The 18,355-nt window shown below is 51.3% G+C and overlaps 9 protein-coding genes across 9 annotated transcripts; 6 read left to right on the top strand and 3 right to left on the bottom strand.

The window, feature by feature from the left end:
• Positions 1-128: 128 nt before the first annotated feature.
• PtrM4_107480 (FabG, Dehydrogenase with different specificities (related to short-chain alcohol dehydrogenase)) lies at positions 129-1,157 on the bottom strand (the record flags this gene model as incomplete). Its single annotated transcript, XM_066107757.1, has 1 exon — positions 129-1,157. One exon carries the CDS (start codon positions 1,155-1,157, stop codon positions 129-131), a length of 1,029 nt encoding a protein of 342 aa, XP_065962206.1.
• Positions 1,158-1,780: 623 nt separating this feature from the next.
• Positions 1,781-2,190, top strand: PtrM4_107470 (PAT1 multi-domain protein; the record flags this gene model as incomplete). Its single annotated transcript, XM_001936003.2, has 2 exons — positions 1,781-1,940; positions 1,997-2,190. The coding sequence occupies 2 exons, from the start codon at positions 1,781-1,783 to the stop codon at positions 2,188-2,190; spliced, it is 354 nt and encodes a 117-aa protein (XP_001936038.2).
• A 249-nt stretch (positions 2,191-2,439) lies between these two features.
• PtrM4_107460 (uncharacterized protein) lies at positions 2,440-2,646 on the top strand (the record flags this gene model as incomplete). The annotated part of the gene is made up of 1 exon (XM_066107756.1): positions 2,440-2,646. The coding sequence occupies one exon, from the start codon at positions 2,440-2,442 to the stop codon at positions 2,644-2,646; it is 207 nt and encodes a 68-aa protein (XP_065962205.1).
• A 3,235-nt stretch (positions 2,647-5,881) lies between these two features.
• Positions 5,882-6,488, bottom strand: PtrM4_107450 (uncharacterized protein; the record flags this gene model as incomplete). Its single annotated transcript, XM_066107755.1, has 3 exons — positions 5,882-6,060; positions 6,160-6,361; positions 6,408-6,488. 3 exons carry the CDS (start codon positions 6,486-6,488, stop codon positions 5,882-5,884), a joined length of 462 nt encoding a protein of 153 aa, XP_065962204.1.
• Positions 6,489-9,520: 3,032 nt separating this feature from the next.
• On the top strand, positions 9,521-10,014 carry PtrM4_107440 (Endo-beta-mannanase; the record flags this gene model as incomplete). The annotated part of the gene is made up of 2 exons (XM_001936006.2): positions 9,521-9,650; positions 9,701-10,014. 2 exons carry the CDS (start codon positions 9,521-9,523, stop codon positions 10,012-10,014), a joined length of 444 nt encoding a protein of 147 aa, XP_001936041.2.
• A 110-nt stretch (positions 10,015-10,124) lies between these two features.
• PtrM4_107430 (Endo-beta-mannanase) lies at positions 10,125-10,745 on the top strand (the record flags this gene model as incomplete). The annotated part of the gene is made up of 1 exon (XM_066107754.1): positions 10,125-10,745. One exon carries the CDS (start codon positions 10,125-10,127, stop codon positions 10,743-10,745), a length of 621 nt encoding a protein of 206 aa, XP_065962203.1.
• Positions 10,746-11,685: 940 nt separating this feature from the next.
• Positions 11,686-14,858, top strand: PtrM4_107420 (uncharacterized protein; the record flags this gene model as incomplete). Its single annotated transcript, XM_066107753.1, has 4 exons — positions 11,686-12,814; positions 12,863-13,033; positions 13,082-14,142; positions 14,196-14,858. The coding sequence occupies 4 exons, from the start codon at positions 11,686-11,688 to the stop codon at positions 14,856-14,858; spliced, it is 3,024 nt and encodes a 1,007-aa protein (XP_065962202.1).
• A 1,780-nt stretch (positions 14,859-16,638) lies between these two features.
• Positions 16,639-17,262, bottom strand: PtrM4_107410 (uncharacterized protein; the record flags this gene model as incomplete). The annotated part of the gene is made up of 1 exon (XM_066107752.1): positions 16,639-17,262. The coding sequence occupies one exon, from the start codon at positions 17,260-17,262 to the stop codon at positions 16,639-16,641; it is 624 nt and encodes a 207-aa protein (XP_065962201.1).
• Positions 17,263-17,553: 291 nt separating this feature from the next.
• Positions 17,554-18,277, top strand: PtrM4_107400 (InfA, Translation initiation factor 1 (IF-1); the record flags this gene model as incomplete). The annotated part of the gene is made up of 3 exons (XM_001936009.2): positions 17,554-17,574; positions 17,750-18,017; positions 18,090-18,277. 3 exons carry the CDS (start codon positions 17,554-17,556, stop codon positions 18,275-18,277), a joined length of 477 nt encoding a protein of 158 aa, XP_001936044.1.
• Between the last annotated feature and the right edge of the window lie 78 nt (positions 18,278-18,355).

Raw genomic sequence — 18,355 nt, 5'->3', positions numbered from 1 at the left:
GCTGAGCCACGCAGCCACACCCAGCGTCACTGCTGCCAATTCACCACGGGCACCCATGGCAATAGTACTTTTAGATAGTGTGATGGGTATTGCCCAGACCATAAGCAAGTTTACATTTGTGTGCCACCTCACACAGAACCTGTGGTGGGTGTACGTGGCTTCGACAATGCCATGTCCACCGCTGTCCTGATACCCGGAACATCCTTCTCCAACGCATCAATAATCTCCTGCCATATCCTCATGCCAACCTCTCTCATGTCCGGCCCTGCAAGACTCGGTGGAGTGGGTTGGATTCTGTCGTGTTGCCAAAACCTCCCGTGCGCTCTCTCCCCCTGTGTCGTTCCACTCAATACCATATTCGCCCCCTGCGACACCGACCGCATAAACAGGAAAATAAGAAAGAAGGCTAGAATATGTACGCCAGGGAAGAAATGATCCCGTCCCAAGTCGCTGTTGACCATTCCTGGACATATGCTGGTTATGATGACGTCGCCAGACCATGTCTCCTCAGCAAGCTTGTTCGCTGCATACATGAGGAAGAGTTTGGAGAACTTGTACTGGCTGCCCTCTTTGTGTTTCTCTTCCTGGTTGAAGTAATTGAGCAGATTAGGCTCTTGGCGGACTTCTGGGGCGACAATAGCATTTTGATGAAGACCAGAGTTGACAAACTCAAGCACTGGAATGATACCAGTATGTTGTTTGGACTGTTTCAACTTCGGTAAAAGCAGAATGGCCAGCAGCGTTGTAGACAGGGTGTTGACCTGTAAATCTTCTTCCCAGCCATGTACCGACTGGTTGTATCGGGCTCGACGAGCGCCAGCATTGAGAATAGCGATGTCGATGTGGTCGAGATCGGTCGCACGCCTGGCGAATGCTTCAACGCTGTCGTAGGACATCATATCCAGCTCCCACACCTGCAGCTGACCCTTCCGGCCCAGCCTGGCTTCAACAGAAGCCTTGGTCAGCTCTCCTTTCTTTACATCTCGCGCCGCAATGATGACTTTTGCAGCACCCAGTTTCGCAAATTTGAAGACTGCTTCTTTGCCAACGCCGGATGTTGCTCCTGTAACGATGATGTTTCTCCCACTATAGTCCTCGTGGACTTCCTTTGGCGGAGTGATCCACTTGTTTTTGAACACCTTGAATAGACCAGCCATAGTAGCCCCAATGAAGATACCGTGTCAAAACCGAAGGCGATGGGTAACGTGGGTGGAGCTCAATGTTGTACCTATCTTGCGGCGTAACTCGACTCCGATTCGTCCGCTCTCACAACCCAGCCTTCAATTGCAAGACAGGAGTGTACTAACAGTAGAATACCCATGCGCTACCCTTGGAACGCATATCTTCCAGTCTTGTAGTGGTGGAGGATATAGGCTGCCCGTATGTGCTCAAGCTTTGGGTTGCGCACCACCTTGTGTACGTCGATATGTTCTGCACGGATTCGGCCGCAAATTGAGTTCAAGTTCCCAGACATGTCACAGGTCTTTCTTGTTGGATCATTGCAGACTTGTAGAACTGTCGGATTTCAAATTCAAAAGTACAAGTTCACTCGAAGCTGGCAGGCAGACTCAAGATAGCAGGATCATGACTAGCGCGGTCTTGGCATACGCGAGCGATTGGCGATTTCGGGTTGCTTCAACGCCGTGAGAGCCAAGTGAAGGCACCAAATCTACATGCGCCGCCCTGTTGCCTCGCCATGATAGCTCTCTACTCGGCGCCCTCTCGCAATCGCTAAACAAACTTCACAGTCCGCACCCGCCAGATCGACGAGTCACACACAATGGCCTTCAATCAACACCCGCCCAGAGGCCCCGCGACGGCTGGAGGTGCCCCGAATATGGCCCCGGACTTCAATGCCATGCTCCAGCGCTCCATGCAAGCACCCGGCCAACTACAAGCCCAGGTCCAAGAACCTCCCCGAGGCCCGTCGCCGTCTATGGGTAGGGTCAACCACCATGTAGGATGCATCGTGGCGCAATGCTGACATTGCATTTAGGGTATGAAGGTGTATACAGTGCCACACCACCACCACAACATGGTCCCAATGTGCTCGGTGGAGCCAGAGGGATGGCACCGCAGCCTATACTACCCGTCGATCTCCCACCGCAAGCCTTCCTGACATCGGCAATGCTCTTGGATATGGTGGACAGTATGGACTCCCCCTTGGTATGCTCGGGGAGTATGAGTTGACATGGTGTAGAAAAGGTTGATGTATTACTTCGCGACGAGAAAGAGTACATCGGCATACTGCGCTCATACGACCAATTTGGTATTTGCCATCCCCCCACCTGCATCATATATTTCCACTGACATGCTCTAGCCAACCTTGTCCTCACAGAGTGCTACGAGCGAATAGCAGCCCGCAACCCCGACGCCCAACCCTCGTCTGACCCCTCTATTCCACGCTGGCTGATAAACGATGTCAAGCTCCCTGGCGTCATGACCATACGAGGCGAGAATGTCACCATATGCGCCACAGTTGATCTCGACCGCGAAGAGTACCCCAAGGGCGCAAAGTTCGCAGAAGAAGACCAAGTCAGATCCTTGGCCGCATCACAAAAAGCGGAGAAGAAGGAGGTAGATTCACGGAAAGCCAAGGCGCTGAAGCAGGCCGGAATTGAACCTGGTTTCGGTATGCAGGGCTGATTCGGTATTGACGGGAGATTCAAGAGAGACACGAATTATGATAAACATGTATGATCGGCATGGGAGAAATCGTTGGGGTCTCAGGATGGCTACATTGGCTGGTAATGATATCAAAGATACCAGGACGCTTTGTCCACCCTCACCGAAACCATGTTCAAACTTGGACCTGGATGATTCAACATGTAAAAAAAAGATTAGAGCATTCTCAAATCAATATTGTGAAGGCTCTTCAGCGTCCAATTCCTTCTTTTCCCCATATACAAGTGCTTGAATGCGAATCTTCTCAACCCAACGAACGTAGTTTGGTGCCAAGCTTCAATCGATACATCGCTGAAGTCATAACATGTTATTGTGTGAGTGTAGGAATAAGCGAAGCATGCATACATAGCGATGGTGACCACCGCTTAGTATAATTCACGCTAAAGGTCGGGCCAGAGACCCTACCAAGGCCTAAGGAGACGTCAGGAGCCGCGTAAACGCCCTGTTGAATGTCAGAAATGGTAAAAGGAATTTTTGGTACGATGGACCGGTATGTACAAGGAATGACAGTAGCTTCTATGCGTCATTCCTGTGCCGCAAGCAGACGACAAGCGGACGTCAATTCATACTACCCTTTGCCCTAATGTGCTATCAAGTAACTACAAAGCTATTATGGTTGTGAAAGCTCGCAACCCCTGTTGTGTAATGTCGCGCCTCACGGGTGAGTGCGTTTTCAGATTCGCCAGCAGGTTATGGGTCAAGAGACACCTGGAGCTCCAGACGGATGGCAGCAATCAGACACATGCTCATGTTCGATAGTCAGGCTACAGCCCTCTGTTAAGGGCACCGACAGACCGTGAATTTAGGACATGTATATCAACCGTATTGCGGGTCGAAGCCGGGCGGCCGGGGAGCTTCGCGCGGTTGCGATGCAGGACGGGTATCGCCGTTCGAAGAGGCATGTAGCGGTATCGGAAGACGTGGACAGTGGATACTCGTCGATCGTGTATGGCTTTTGTGTGGCGAACATAGGTCCGCTTCGTGGCTCGGTTACTGGACGGTCCGGCTCGAAGTTACCATGGAGGTAAAGGGCGCGTTCGGCGCGAGTCTGTCATGCCGATTGACTGTGCCTCTGTGGGGAGGCCCACAAGATGTGAATGATGAGTTGGCGAGCCTTACTTACTGCCAATGTGCGCAAATGCCTTGTGTGAAGACAGTCAGCATCGCCTCCTGGGCAGCGACGCCTCCTTGGGCCTTGACGAGTCCGGACGTTCGCTCCAAAGCAACGGACACGCAGTCCAGGACATGCTCGCAAGACTATGCCGCGTATTGCTCCTGCAGTCGGGCAGTTGCTGTTGTGTTATCCGCGACGAGCAGCTGTCCGCCAGCGGCTAGTGCTCGTTCCCTGTGGGGCCTCGTGCGTGAACAGCTCACCAGAGTGAACGTCAAGGAACAGGACTTTCTGCACCAGCCGCGCATCACTATAGAGCGTCACGGCTCTCCGGCATGATGCTAAGGAACGGCTGTCTGCAAAGTCTCCTTGTAAGCAGTAGAGTCGTCTTTATGCCGCTGCTGAAGATACTTTTCGAATGGATGCACTCTTTGAGAGAGAATTTTCGGCGGCCAATTCGAGGCTTGTCTTCTTAGCGAAGCGACAACAAGTCGAGCAGGTGGAACAGCTACAGGGAAGAGGCTGCTGATAGACCCAGTGCGGCAGATTGGATACACTGGCGGCAACTGTGGCGCGGCTTACCCTGCGTGCTGCCACACTACACGAGAATGCTGAAAAGATATCGCAACCAGTTCTGTAGGGCGACGCGTAGTAGTAGTAGTAGTAGTAGTAGACGCCAGGGGACGTTGCTGTGTACAAAGAGTTGGAAGATTAGGTAGAGGGTGCGGTTGTGGCTGCCCTTAAGCTATGACATGGATGAGGGGAGTACTAGTTGCTAGGGTACCATACTCTGGAGGAGGCAGTCACGTCCGTCCTCAAGCTGCTCGCAACTTCACGCTCGTCGTCATTCCCTCGTCCTCTACGGCATCGACGTTCGACATAGTGAGCTTCCTGAAGGCCCATAGCCTTGGCGCCGTCCCCGTGGACGCACACAGGGCAGTATACCGCATGTCCGGAGGTTCCTGCCCAATTCTCTGCGCCCACAGGACGACAACAGTCACCTAGCATGGCCGTCCACGATGCAAATGCACAGGGTGCTCTCACGAACATGGCTTGATGCCCGTGTGGCAACAACTCATCCACTCCTACTCCTTGCCAAGCGAGCGTTGGCTGTCTGTTTCCCGAGAGAAATTTCGTCTCCCAACACCATGAATGGCTCAGTAGACAGCAGGAATCTCGAAACACTCCCGACCGGTCGAGTTCCCCATCGATGACGCCGCCCCGTATCCAGCTCCATGTTGCGTCATATAAGCTCGCGCCGAGTCCACGTACCGCGTCTGTGTGGCCAACGACGCTTACCTTGCCATGCTGTCGCGACCCACACACGTACACAACTAGCATGCTGAGTTATTAGCATCGTATGCAACCCGTATCCGCGGAGCAGTTCAGTATACAACACATTGTGTGAAAGCTTTCTATGACTTGGAAACACCCTCTTAGTTTATGAGAGAAGTGAGAAGACTGGATTAAGAGACACGTGTGAAATGGCATCGGAGAATATGCGACATAGCGTCTAGCCACAGGTATTTCCGGCTCTTTCGAGAATGGACCAAATGCACAATGCACCGGGAGTGAAAAGCAACCATGCCAAGCAACAGATGCACGCTGCGTACTATCCACCAATAGGCAGCCTTCATCGGGTAATTGAGACGTTTGAGGAAATCCTAGGTACATGATAACAGCGAAAGAAATCGAAAATATGCAAGAGCTGGGTTAGGAAGCGCACATACGAAGCACTGCCTCGGCTACGTACCAAGCTTTTATACACAACATAACGCCGGCCCCGCTCGGTGTCACCGCTTCGAACTCTGCAGCTGCATGAGTGGCCTCTCTCGGCTTGACATTTATGACCGCTGGATTTCCCGAAGCCTTCTGTTATGGTAGCACGAAGAACAGCTCGGCAAGCCTTATGACAGTCTCTCCTGCCGTAAGATAGGTTGCATGCTTGCTCCGTCTCTTTGACCACACTATGTCATGTACACTCAGGTATCAGGATCGAATACCGTTATTAGTCGCGAGTTCCTCTCTCGATCTTGGAGCGCGCGCTGTTAAAAACACAAAAATCCCCCCGGGTTTCTTAGGCGTCTACACATCTCGTATTGGGTCGTATGGGCGAATTTCGCTGGGTGAATATTCCGACCGTTGTGGGCTCGATGACTGAAGGCTGCTATCCGAAGGTGGCTGGGTTGTCTGAACTTGTATTGGCGACCCCGACCCTGACCCTGAGCTCGTACCGGGCATTCCTTGTAGCATGGTGCCTGCTTCTGCGCAATCGGATAAATCAGCTAATGTACGTTTGTAGAGCGTCCGCATGCCTATTCCACCAGGCCACGCTGCTCAGCAAAAGGTACGTCTGCACATACCGTATTTCCGCTGGATGTCCCGCAGGAGCTGCGACACGCGCCACTTCAGGATGATCATCTCGACGGGCGGGATACCTTCAGCTCGCAGACGAGCATTGATTCTTTCGAGCATCTGTTCTTTCTCGTTGGCGGGGATGAGGATCCATCTCTTCCAGTCTGGATGCGCTTCTGCCAGTTGTCTGGCCTCGTCTTTGGTTATAAACTAATCACCTTAGCCACGCATACCCTTGCGAACAGAGGGCACTTACGTAGAATCGGTCCCATTGTTCCTGGCTGTGGTTTGCAGCTGTTCGGGCCTCTTGGACCGTCGCATTTATCCGAATGCTCATAGTGACCGGACGAACTGTGACAGCGACAATTGAAGAAAGCCAGGATCTGGAATCACTGAAAGCAAGAGGAGCAAGAGAATTTAGGGCACCGCGGTCTACCCGCTTCCGCCTAGTCTTGGCGGGATTTTGTTTTCGGAGAGGCTGAGGTGAGGAACTGTGACAGTGCTCGCAGGGCTCGGGCCTTGGAGAATCGGAACCGGCGGTGGCTGAAATGCTTGTGCGTCATGTTGGAAGGAATATCATTGGTAGGGAGCACTTCAGGTAAGAAGGGCAATTCCCCATGCCTGTTGTTTTTCTACTTTGTCATGCGAGATGGTGCTTCTCGTGTCATATCGCCCTGGTGGTGAGCGTGCGGACAGTACCAGGTCAGCTTCTTCTTGTCGAATTTCATGCCGTACACCTACTCGAAAGCCCAAGCACGGACATTCGGTAGTATTCGGCAACACGACGCTCAATCGTCTCATGAGGGAGGGCGGTTGTCTTCCTCCTCAGGGTCAAGTAGCAGCACGCCGACTCGGACACACACGCGCGTAGCACCAGATACAAAGGGCGAACATGGCCTTGGAGCACACCATGATACCGTCCCAGCAGCCGGCCACGCACGGTCTTTGGCTACCCAACACGGAGGTCATCCAGGAGGTGCAGCATCCTTGTCAGCGAGCGTGCCCTGCCGCAGCCGAGCGCGGAAAATTCGATACTGTATGCGTTCGGCCGCTACCTGGTCGATCAACCGTGTGCGCGGACCCGGGGTCAGGCTTGACAGCCCACGTCACAATTCCGGCCCTTACCGGCCCGAGCCTCAACGTGCAGCACGTCCCAGGAGCACCCTGGAGAGGGCCTTGGGGCGCCCGTCGTCGTACACCATGGCCTTTTGTTTTGCCCTCTTGTCTCACAAACCTTCGCCTTCGGCCGTACTGGAAGATTCAGGTCTGAAACCCCTCTCTCAGGCGAACAATTTCCTGGCTTAATTTAGTACAACCTCCCTGCGTCTGTAGCCCCCGTTCCGGGCCCCGAAAAGGCGACACTGCGGGGCATTGGCAGGCACGGCACTTGACGCCGTGCGTATTTGGCTGCTTTTCACCCTACTAGTTACTATCTAGTAGACCATTTGCGCCACGCCTCGTGTGGTACTGACACAGTCAACACCAGACCCGCCCTCATCGGCCTTGAAAGCCCACTACAGCCCGTACGCCACGCGACGACGCTAGCCCACATCTTACTGTAGGTGTGTGCCTCGCTACACAATGTCAGCGCTGCAACCCATAAGCAAGATACACCTTGTACGGCCTGGGAAGCCACGCGCGATTTGCGACAGATCGAGCCCAACTGCATCATCGAACACGCGACTGTCTGGGTGTGCACTCCGATTGTGCCAAGCCCCCGCCCTGTGCCTGCCCAAACCACCTTGAACCACGACTCTTTGTCCGACAATTGGATCGACGCAAATATATCAGTCCTTCACCGCCCTCGTTAGGTCGACTCGCCCGTGGCTGCTCACACTATCGACATCTGACGTGCTGACCCTCATACGCCTTTGCTATACTCCACCACACTGTTGCAGCTCAAGGAAACCCCCACGCTAGCATGACGCGGCATTCCTCCTTGGAGATAGGCCTTGCCATGTCACATTTGTTGGACCTGACTGTGACAGCACGCAACTACAGTAGCGGCGTCGATCGTAGCAATCCCACGAATGGCATATTCAAAATCTTTTTCTTCATGTCACACGAGACGATTTGGGGAGTTTTTTGTGTAAGAAAGCAACAAATGTTTGCAAGGGAGCGGGTGCGCGGCTTCCTGAACATCTTACGCAACAAAGTCAAGGCGGAGATGGCAGGATCACGCCGTGGGTCTATCCCCATACTTTGGTATATTGATACGACATGTCGGAACACTCCAGTTACACATTACCCTATCAAAACAATGGTTGGTGCTACATTGAAGACTGACCTCTGAGTGCTGTTTGTCGGCATATGAAAAGAAATGTTCAGCATTGATGCGTTCGTTCCCCGACGTCTGTGCGGACGTTGAAAGCGAACACATACGCCCCCGCAACGTTGTGCTTGACATGAACGCCACACCTTGCTTGTTCTCTCCACCGAGTCTCTCGCTTCTCTTGTGTTCCCAGTTTCTTATTATCGCACTCCCTTGCCGTACGTTGCTCCAATTTTCCGATGTTATTGTTCTCGTCCTTTGGACCACTCAGCAGCTGCTCTATATCCTCATTGACAATCTAAAAACTTTACTTCTGTTATTCGTCACTAACATCATATGTGCACTTTGGCGTGGTAACAAGTGATACCCCGAAGCTTACAAGGGCGTCAAGGGCGATCAAGGCTGTCAGGAAGTGAGCGTATAGGGGCTGCTATAGACTTGAGATTAAATTGGTGTAATCTCTTTTGGAGACAGATGAGGCCCGATCAGCACCACCTCTGACACTGATCATCTCAATCCCGGATTGACTTTCAGTATCGAACCTACTTGACCATGCTGCCACGAATCATTGGATCCTAAAACTGTTCAATATCCACATTGTTCAGTGCACCATACTGACCCGGGTTCCCGGAATTTCTGTTCGGGATAAATATCAATAAACCTTAGCCCCGGAGCATCGCATCAGCATTCCTCCGCCTTTATTGCCTGAACTTTTACAAGCGTCGCAAAATGGCCTTCATTTCGCTTCCCGTTTTCTGCTGCCGCAAAAGCATCATCGTTAACACCCGGCGTACCTCGGAGTGATTTGTCCCGATGTGGTGGTACTAAACATGTGATTGCGAAGACACCCCTATCTGCATTCAGCGACCAATCATAACAACTTCCAGACCTCGGCTAATGTACAACCCCACATCTGTAGAGTTTCTTGAACGTGCAATCATCAATGATGTAATGAGGAGCGGAGTATATGGTACCGCTCTGCTTTGAGCAGGTCCTGATGTTCGAGGTGGTTGGGATGCCATCTTATAATAGTCTGCTGTTGCAAAGTTTGTTGGTATGCGTTGTTCAACAGTGTCACTCGGGTAACTTACAGCGCAATGAAGATAGCATTATTTCTTGCACTGGCTGCAATTGTGGCAGCACTGCGTGCTGCAGTTGATGTCGCGTCACGGGCCACGGTATCGAAGGTTGATGGGCTCAAGTTCAATATTGACGGGGTGACAAAGTGTGAGTCTGTATTGGTCCCAATGTACCCTTGCATTGCTCACAAACGCAAGACTTCAGCGGAACCAACGCTTACTGGATGCCTTTCTTGACCAACGACAGCGATGTAGACAGTATCATGGGCCACCTTGCAAATTCTGGTCAGCGCATACTGCGTATATGGGGATTTAACGACGTGGAAACTATTCCTAGCGCAGGCACCATATACTTCCAGTCCTTCTCTGGTTCTTCGGCCACCATCAATACAGGCGCTGATGGACTTCAACGACTTGACGCTGTAGTCAACTCGGCTGAAAAGCACGGCATCAAGCTCATCATTAACTTTGTGAATAACTGGGATGACTATGGGGGCATGAAAGGCAGGTAAGACACGACAACCTGAAATAATACTTTTACTAAGTATAACCTGCAGCGTACTTTTCCGCCTGCGGCGTCATCTTGCATGTGCAATGGTACACGTCGGCCAAATGTCAGGCTATGTACCAAGCCTACATCGAAGCCGTCATATCTCGCTACCGCACCTCGAATGCCGTGTTTGCATGGGAACTAGCCAACGAGCCGCGCTGCACCCTGTGTCCAACGTCAGTGCTGACAGATTGGGTCCGCAAAACGAGCGATTACATCCGCTCGCTCGACTCGGACCACATGATCGCCATTGGCGATGAAGGCTTTGGCCTCACGGGCGGCATTTCCTTCCCTTACCTATTCCTCCAAGGCTTAGATTGGGAGACTAACCTTGCCCTCCCCAACATCTCCTTTGGCACATTTCACTTCTACCCCGATAGTTTTCTCGTTGGCAATGCTGCTGGTGATGGTTGGATCGAAGCGCATGCCAGGATCTGTCAGCGGCTTAACAAGCCTTGTCTGTTTGAAGAATACGGTGTCAAGAATAAGGCGGACCATTGCCCTGTTGAAGGTAACTGGCAGAAGACAAGCTTGGGCTTGAAGGACCAGGGTATGGCTGTGGACCTATTTTGGCAGTTAGGGGACACAATCGTGAGCGAGGGGCGGTTGACGCATGACGATGGGTTCACGATTTATTATGGAAGTGAGGATTGGAAATGTTTGGTTGACGAACATGTCAAGGCTATCGGATAGGGGGGCCGATTGGTATGACAGCTAAGTACGTAGGCGCACCAGTGCATTGGCACGAGACAAGATCGTTCTAGACCAGGCTTACATCGAGCGCCTCGTAACTCTCTACGTAGGTTCGAATATTGTAATTTTAGCCATTGAATATATGATGGCAGTAAACTCCGTGCATTGTCTGCGTTCTCTCTTGCGCGTAGCGCTTGGGCTTGTATTAGAAACTACGGTAGGCAGTTTGTGGGGGATGTTCGGGGGGCCGAACATCACATCCCTCATCCATACAACTTTGCGGCACCTGATGGTCTGTCAGCCCCAAGTCGGCATGCAAAAGGCTACCGTCATACCACTATGCCGCCTATCTCAACAGCGTGATGCTAGTTGTTTGCTTTGTTCCTTGGCGGGCTGCAAACTGGAAGGAGGGACAGACATTTGCTAGCCTGCCTGACCACCAGGCGGATATAGATATTCTCACAAAGCGCAAGAAGCAGTGATTTGCATCTGCGCTTCCACAACCGGCGAAAGAAGGTTATATTGATCATGCGAGGCACATCAGAATGGTCTGGATGAATGTTGGGGGCCGTTTTCCCTACGCCACAACCGAATAGCTTGCGACGCCCGGCGACAGCTGAACGTGCCCAAGACCGTGGTGTACAGTAGGCCGCAGTAATACGACTAGCATTAGTGACTAGCATTAGTTTTCAGGTCTCTCCTCTGTCGGTCTCGCAACATTGATTGTTCTTTCCGTGCCTGTCCTTTTCCCCAAGTCTTGTTCTGTATCCTCCTTGCCGCCTTGTTGCTGAGCCGCACATCTGCAGCCCCACGGTTGTACAGAACCGCCCCAACGCGACCATCCGCAACATTTCACCAATGCAATTCCTGGATTTGCAATAAGTAGAGAAGGCTGAAACTTAGGCAACAGCAAAAAAATACCCCTTTCGCACCAGGCAGCATGGCTGATCGACGACCACTCATCCCGGAATCACCAGACGTCTCAGAGAACTCAGGAAATCCCCCCGCATTGCCGTCGCTTGGCTACTCGAACAACTCGCACTCTCCACATGTCAGTAGCCCGTCATCTGGGCGAGCCAGCTTTACAAAGTACCAGAGCGACATAACCGCTGTCGGCCGAAACACTCCGAGCATCGTGCCAGAAGAAGAGGAAGAGGAGCACATTGCAGACAGCTTCCGATCTGGCAAGGATAGCGGCTTGGGCATAGCGGCTTCTGGTGCCATCCCGCAGACTGCCAGGCGTGTCAGCATACAACCTTTTGCTCGCAGAGTCTCCGGTCCTGGTCCCAAAAGCCCGCCTACGAAAAGTCCCGGTGCTATCTCTTCCCCAGGCTCGACTGATCCATATTTTGGTAGCTTCCCCAGAAGTTCCGTCGAGTCTACTCCAGATCTAAGACGAGAGAGATTCAGCCCCGACGTCGGCAGGGGAAGTCCAGATATCGGCACGTATGAAGAATTCCGCCATGGAATACTAAAGAACGCAAAACGTAGCAACACGAGCATAAATGAATACGAAAACTACATACATACCTCCGATACCGACAGACTACAAGGAGGTGGTGCTGCTCCTTCGATAAAATCTGCTTACGAAAATGACTTCCGCCCGACGCATGAATGCGCAACTACGAGGGACTTCTATCAGCCAAGTATCACTTGGCTCAATATGTCCCTGATCTTCGTTTGTTTGTTCTCCTGCGTATTCTCGGGCATTTTCTTGGCCCTCGCCATCCGCGCACCTCATTATGGTAGACTCATCACCAGTCACGGCCCAATTACTCCAGCTGATGCAATTCTGCTCACAACAGTCTTGGCCAAGCTAATAGAATTGTCCTTTGTTACCGCCTTCGTTGCCTTTCTTGGGCAGGTGCTCAGTCGAAGAGCGTTCATGAAAGACCAAGGGCGCGGTGTCACTCTTTCTGAACTAAGTATGTGGAGATGGATTGTTCAGCCGGGCACACTCGTGACGCATCCAGACATGGCAAAGTATGCTGGTTTGTCTTTTTTGGGCGTTATGAGTCTATTAAGCGCTGTCTTGGCGACGTTGTACACATCTGCTGCTGCTGCTACTGGTATGTACTCTTGTGCAATGCGTGTCATCATGAACTGACGCGAGGCAGTCCAACCCATGCTAAGAGACGGCAATTGGGACAAGGGCTTAGTACTGGCAGGTCGTGTTAAGAGTGATTTTGCCAACATCAATTACCTCAAAGCCGCGTGCCCAACACCTATCCGTACCGACCGTGAACATCAGGGAGAGACATGCTTACAAATGGAGCATGCTGGCCAAGGTTGGTCCGACTAACAAGTCGTCGATTCGAACTGACCCTGATTCACAGGTTACCATAACTTCCAGCGGTATCTTTCAGACTGGGATGTATCTGCAAGGAATGGAAACGGTACATCCGACCTTAACTTGCGGCCTAAAGGCTTTGGACTACTTTACCAAAATACCACAGTCACAGGACAATGGATAAACATGATCAACACGACCGAAGTATCGAAGAAGCATGGCAGAGCAATCAACAATATAACCATGGCAATGCCTCACGCAGGTGTTTTCGCTGCTGCTCGCGACCAGCGCAATGGGATTTTACAACCTGAGGAGCTGAATTCCGAAGGAACATACTCGCTGCGTGCCTCGGTGCCATCGCCAGTCGTAAACGTGTTATGCGCCAACATGAATAAGACAGAGCTAGCGCCAATTATTTACAATGCGTGGCCTAACAACGATACCATCAACGTCACCACGTGGGGGGAATCTCCGAGTATCCGAGACAAGGCTACCACAACTAACAGAACTGTAGTAGATGACATATTCGGATGGGATGTGAACGATACCACTACACTGAACTGGCCGCCCGTATTTGGCAGATATCCTACGCCTTTCAACACCGTCTTGAACCATACAAGCAACAGATGGGGACGACCTGCAATATATATACTTGGACAAGGTGGACCTGACGACATGGGCATTGACGGTACCGGCATATATTCGTTGTGCAAGATACATGTATCTATAAAAGCAGGATGCAGTACGCGGCACGATGTTAGTGGGTCCGGTGGTACTATGGAAGCAATTTGCGACGATCCTCACGACAAGATGGCCTTTGTTGAGACGGGAACGGAACCTAGCACCAACGCCCAAGGCGTCGCCAATTGGCGCGACATAGGCACTGACTGGGCGAACAGTCTTTCCTTAGGAACGGGCCTTATGGACGCAAATGCGAGTACTTCTAGGTTATTAACGCAACTGATTTTGAAGCCCTCCAATACGGATCCGACCAGCTTTCAGGTGGACCTGAGTAAAGCTATACCCAGTCTAGCAGAAGCACTGGCTGTCTTGTCCGCTTGTACGCTACTCTTGAGCATGTTAGATGCGCCATTCGTGACATTCTGGGTATGTAATCGTGGCTGTTATATTTATAGCCAATGTGCTGACGTTCGCTGTAGAATTATACACATCCTGCGCTCGACGAATACCAGACACAATACTTCAACGCATCTCTAAAAGCCCAACAATACGCTTCCGGAGGCATGTCTGGCGCTGGAAAAGCTTGGATCATCATATTAGCACTTGTGTTCTTCATGAATATCTTCGTCCTCGTATACTTCATCTTTCACCGCGGCTTAGTAACAGACTTCACCGAACCACCCAATCTTTTCGCGCTTGCCGTCAATTCACCCCCCTCTCATGTCCTTGCTGGATCATGTGGAGGTGGACCAGAGGGCAAACAGTACATGGTTAATTGGTTCGTCAACCACGAGGGTGACCACTTGTACATGGAACCTGGTGAGAAGTCACATCTTCTAAGCGGCCACGGCCAACCTCATACACATGCCCATCCCCACGATAAGTCTCAGGAAAATTCACTACAAAACTCGAACAATAGTGGTGGCTTTTTCGCTTCGATAACGGAAACGATCAGGAGAGGCTTGGGAATGAAAGAACGCTATGCGCCAACGAGACTTCGATCAGCAAGTGCTGTGGAAAACTTCCGGTCTTCTGCAACACCAAGAACGGGTACTATGGCCTCGGATTATGAAATGCAAGAAGGCCACACGAGGTTACAACGGAATTTCCGGACTTTGGCGAAGAGGAGGAGTGTTTTGTAATGATTTGCTTGGACGGTCATGTCCTTGATGCATTCATAGGGTGTTTTGTACGTAACAGGCTTCTTCGATACCTTGAATTTCAATCAAAGTGATTGACTTCCTGCTCCAGCTGCTCGAATAGCATATACTTAACTGCCGACTGACGACGATATCAATACCACATTGACGCCCAAGCTAGAAAAAACCTCCTATGCCTATTTGGCAGCGCGCCATTAGTCAGGCGGCGAAGGTGGCTGGTACAGGATTTTGTTATCATATAAAAAAACGAAAAGTTATTCATACCCACATTTTCCACATGCATGGCTGGAGTGCCTTGGAATTCTTAACGTTGCCTACATTGGACTAGTTCGTCGAGCTATCTTTGAACTTGTACCACAACTTGACATGCGTGAGAAGTGACCTCTGATGTGAAGTAGACATGTGGTATGCTTTGCGAAAGATATGACACATGTCTGCTTCGTGGTACATACTCTTGGTGGGCAAATGTCAATGCATATGCCCCAATAGGAGCATCTATTGATTATCAATATTTTCTCGGATATGTTAGATATCATTCAGTGATATTGATATTTTGGAAGAAGGCATATCGAAGAAGGCATAAGAGCATCTTGACAGTTGATACAGCCATCTCTTTCCCCGGATAATACAAACTTTCCGTAACAAGCCATGCTACCAAAACCAGTAACTTAGCCTCTGCAACATGCGAAAGAAAAGGAGAGCCTTCATCATTGGTCCGGTCTAACGACCGACAACAATCAACACCCTATGCCCTCATACTCGACTTGGATAAACCCCTAGGGTCACCATGGCCATGGCATACCTCTCTCAGACCAACCGTCTTCCCACTACCATAGACCCCCCGAGTCACTCCCCATGCAAGTAGCATGTCTCGGTCCGGTGCTCCAACCAATGGCCCCGGGCAGCAACACTGCATCATTGCCTTAAAGGGTAGAAAGCGATAAGAGGGTCAAGGAGCCATCGATTGCAGTGGAACAGGGCGGCGTTTTACTCCAGCCACTTAAAATGGCATGTTTTGTAGACGGTGATTCATCGCGAGTAAGGAGACAACTGCGACGTTGGTGGGAATAGTGTTGCAAGGGAGGGACGGGTTTGGGCGTGTGGTCGGAGTTTTATGCCGATGCAGGCCCATGCCACGTGGGAAATAACATCGTATGATATTTCCGTGTCGAACAAGTGGGGCTTTCAGAGCGTCATATGACACGACAGAACAGGGAGCGGTGGAAAGAAAATGCTACACTTGTTTATAAGGTGCCTATGTAATACAGAGAAGAAGACCGGTGGACTGAGGCATTCTCTTTTCGCAGTGCATGTATTTGTGTACTACTGACAATAGTAGTCTTTGCGCTATGGTTCATTGGACAAATACTGGCGTGGCGAGTGCACATCGAGTTTTGCGATACGGCTAAGAGCTGGCGCTTGTTCGGCTGCGACTGAACTTTAGATGCGCGGCTTATCTAGTTGTAAATCCTGCAAGAGAATCGGAGAATGAAAAGCCTAGATGTGATTTGGGAAAATAGCCAATGCGCAAATTAAGGTAAACACTCTTCTGCTTAGACCGGAGACGTCTAATGAAACTGTTACCTACAGAAGAAGCGGACTGTGAGCTATGGGTATTCGTTCGGGTCGGACTCGGGCACACTGCCATTACATACCTGATTGTCACGAACCGTCGCAACATCTGTATCATGCATACAAGGCTTTGAGCAGCCATGAGTTGGAACCAACCTTGACAGCTTCTATGTGACTTGAGAGATAGTTGTTACCCTGCGCGTGGGTTTGGCGAGCGACCCATTCTGCGAACTTGTGACCGTTGTGCCTCAACACGAGGATTCCATGGCGGACGATTTTGCATTGGCTTCAACGAGGGGTGTTTCTGTTCTTCAATTCTGCTCCTCGTAGTGCCACTCCTCACCGCATGTATCAAAGCCCCAATGATGTCCCTCGTCTCGGCGCGAATGTCTGCATACTTTGCAGGAAGCAACGGTGACTGAACATGTAACCTCAAGCTACCCGTTAGATTCAGCTGTCTGCCCGCATGTAGCGAGTTCGTGGACAATGCCCTATCTGATGTTGCCTTCGGTTGGACTAAGATGCCATTCTCATTGTATCCGCGCAGCTTTAACTCCTCTCTTATCGCGTTTCGTAGTCGCCGTCTGGCCCATGCTCTTACACAACTCGATTTGTTCAGATCAACACTCGTGGTTGCATGCCACCAAAGCCCCTCTTTCTTCCGTTCCCGCTGTCTCCGTACCTGGGTTTCGTGGAGAGGGTGCGATGGGTCGCTTGCGACGTGGTTGAGGATCAAGTTCTTGTAGTCGGGCGAGTAGCTGACGGTGAAGGTCTTTGGCCGGTTCTTCGCGATGAAAGAAAATAACCCCTTCATTCTCCTTGCCTCGAGCGGCTATGCACGGTGACGTTGCGCAGTGAAGCGGGTGGGGTGAAATTTCCAAGAGAAACCATGGGTTGATATTCGGGTGAGGGTAAAGCTAGACCGAACTAAGGCTGGTGCGGGCTTTAGCGCTCTGTCCTGACAAGGCTCCCACAGTGAGTTTGGAATCACAGGTTAAACACCGGACCGCCACTCCACATAAGAAACTCGCGCCTGCTGCGCTTTTTACGACTCCTTGCTCTACAACCTCTCACCCCAAAACAAAGTCTTCAACCACCACTCAATATGCCTAAGAACAAGGGAAAAGTACGTCAACCATCTCTTAGAGGGGCAGCCCCGCCACATGTCACGATGCTATGCCGCCCAACCCAATATCCAGGCGGCAGAAGTCCTCGACCGCTGCTTTGGCGTGCAAAAAGTGGCGCTTCTTGATATTTGTATTTTAAATCTAAGCTACAATACTTGCTAACACATAGCACAGGGAGGCAAGAACCGACGTAGGGGTAAGAACGAGAACGACAATGAAAAGCGCGAACTCGTCTTCAAAGAGGAAGGCCAAGAATACGCCCAAGTCGTCAAGATGCTTGGAAACGGACGTCTAGAGGCCCAGTGTTTCGATGGCGCTCGCCGTCTTGCGCATATCCGCGGCAAGCTGAGGAAGAAGGTCTGGATCAACCAGGGTGATATCATCCTCCTGTCGCTCCGAGACTACCAGGACGAGAAGGGCGACGTCATCATGAAGTACTCTGGTAAGTGCTACATTATAGATACAGCGAAAACCCCCCCATTGTGCAAGCCGCTGACGTGTATTCTTTTTGTAGCCGACGAAGCCCGTTCATTAAAAGCCTACGGTGAACTCCCCGAAAACGCAAAGATCAACGAGACCGACACATACGGCGACCAAGGCGACGAGGGTATCGGTTTCGAGTTCGATGAGGATCGCGACGACAGCGATTCAGATGAGGCTGATGGTACGGGCAAGAAGGAAATTGACATCGACGACATTTGAGAGGGTGGGGATAAAGAGGTCCGCCATGCTGTCTCGGCTCTTGCTTTGCGGCTGCTGCTCTGCTGTGGCAGGGGTCGG

The sequence above is a fragment of the Pyrenophora tritici-repentis genome, chromosome 5, assembly GCF_003171515.1.
Source record: "Pyrenophora tritici-repentis strain M4 chromosome 5, whole genome shotgun sequence".
Lineage (NCBI taxonomy): Eukaryota > Fungi > Ascomycota > Dothideomycetes > Pleosporales > Pleosporaceae > Pyrenophora > Pyrenophora tritici-repentis.
This window is presented reverse-complemented; position numbering and strand designations above follow the sequence as displayed.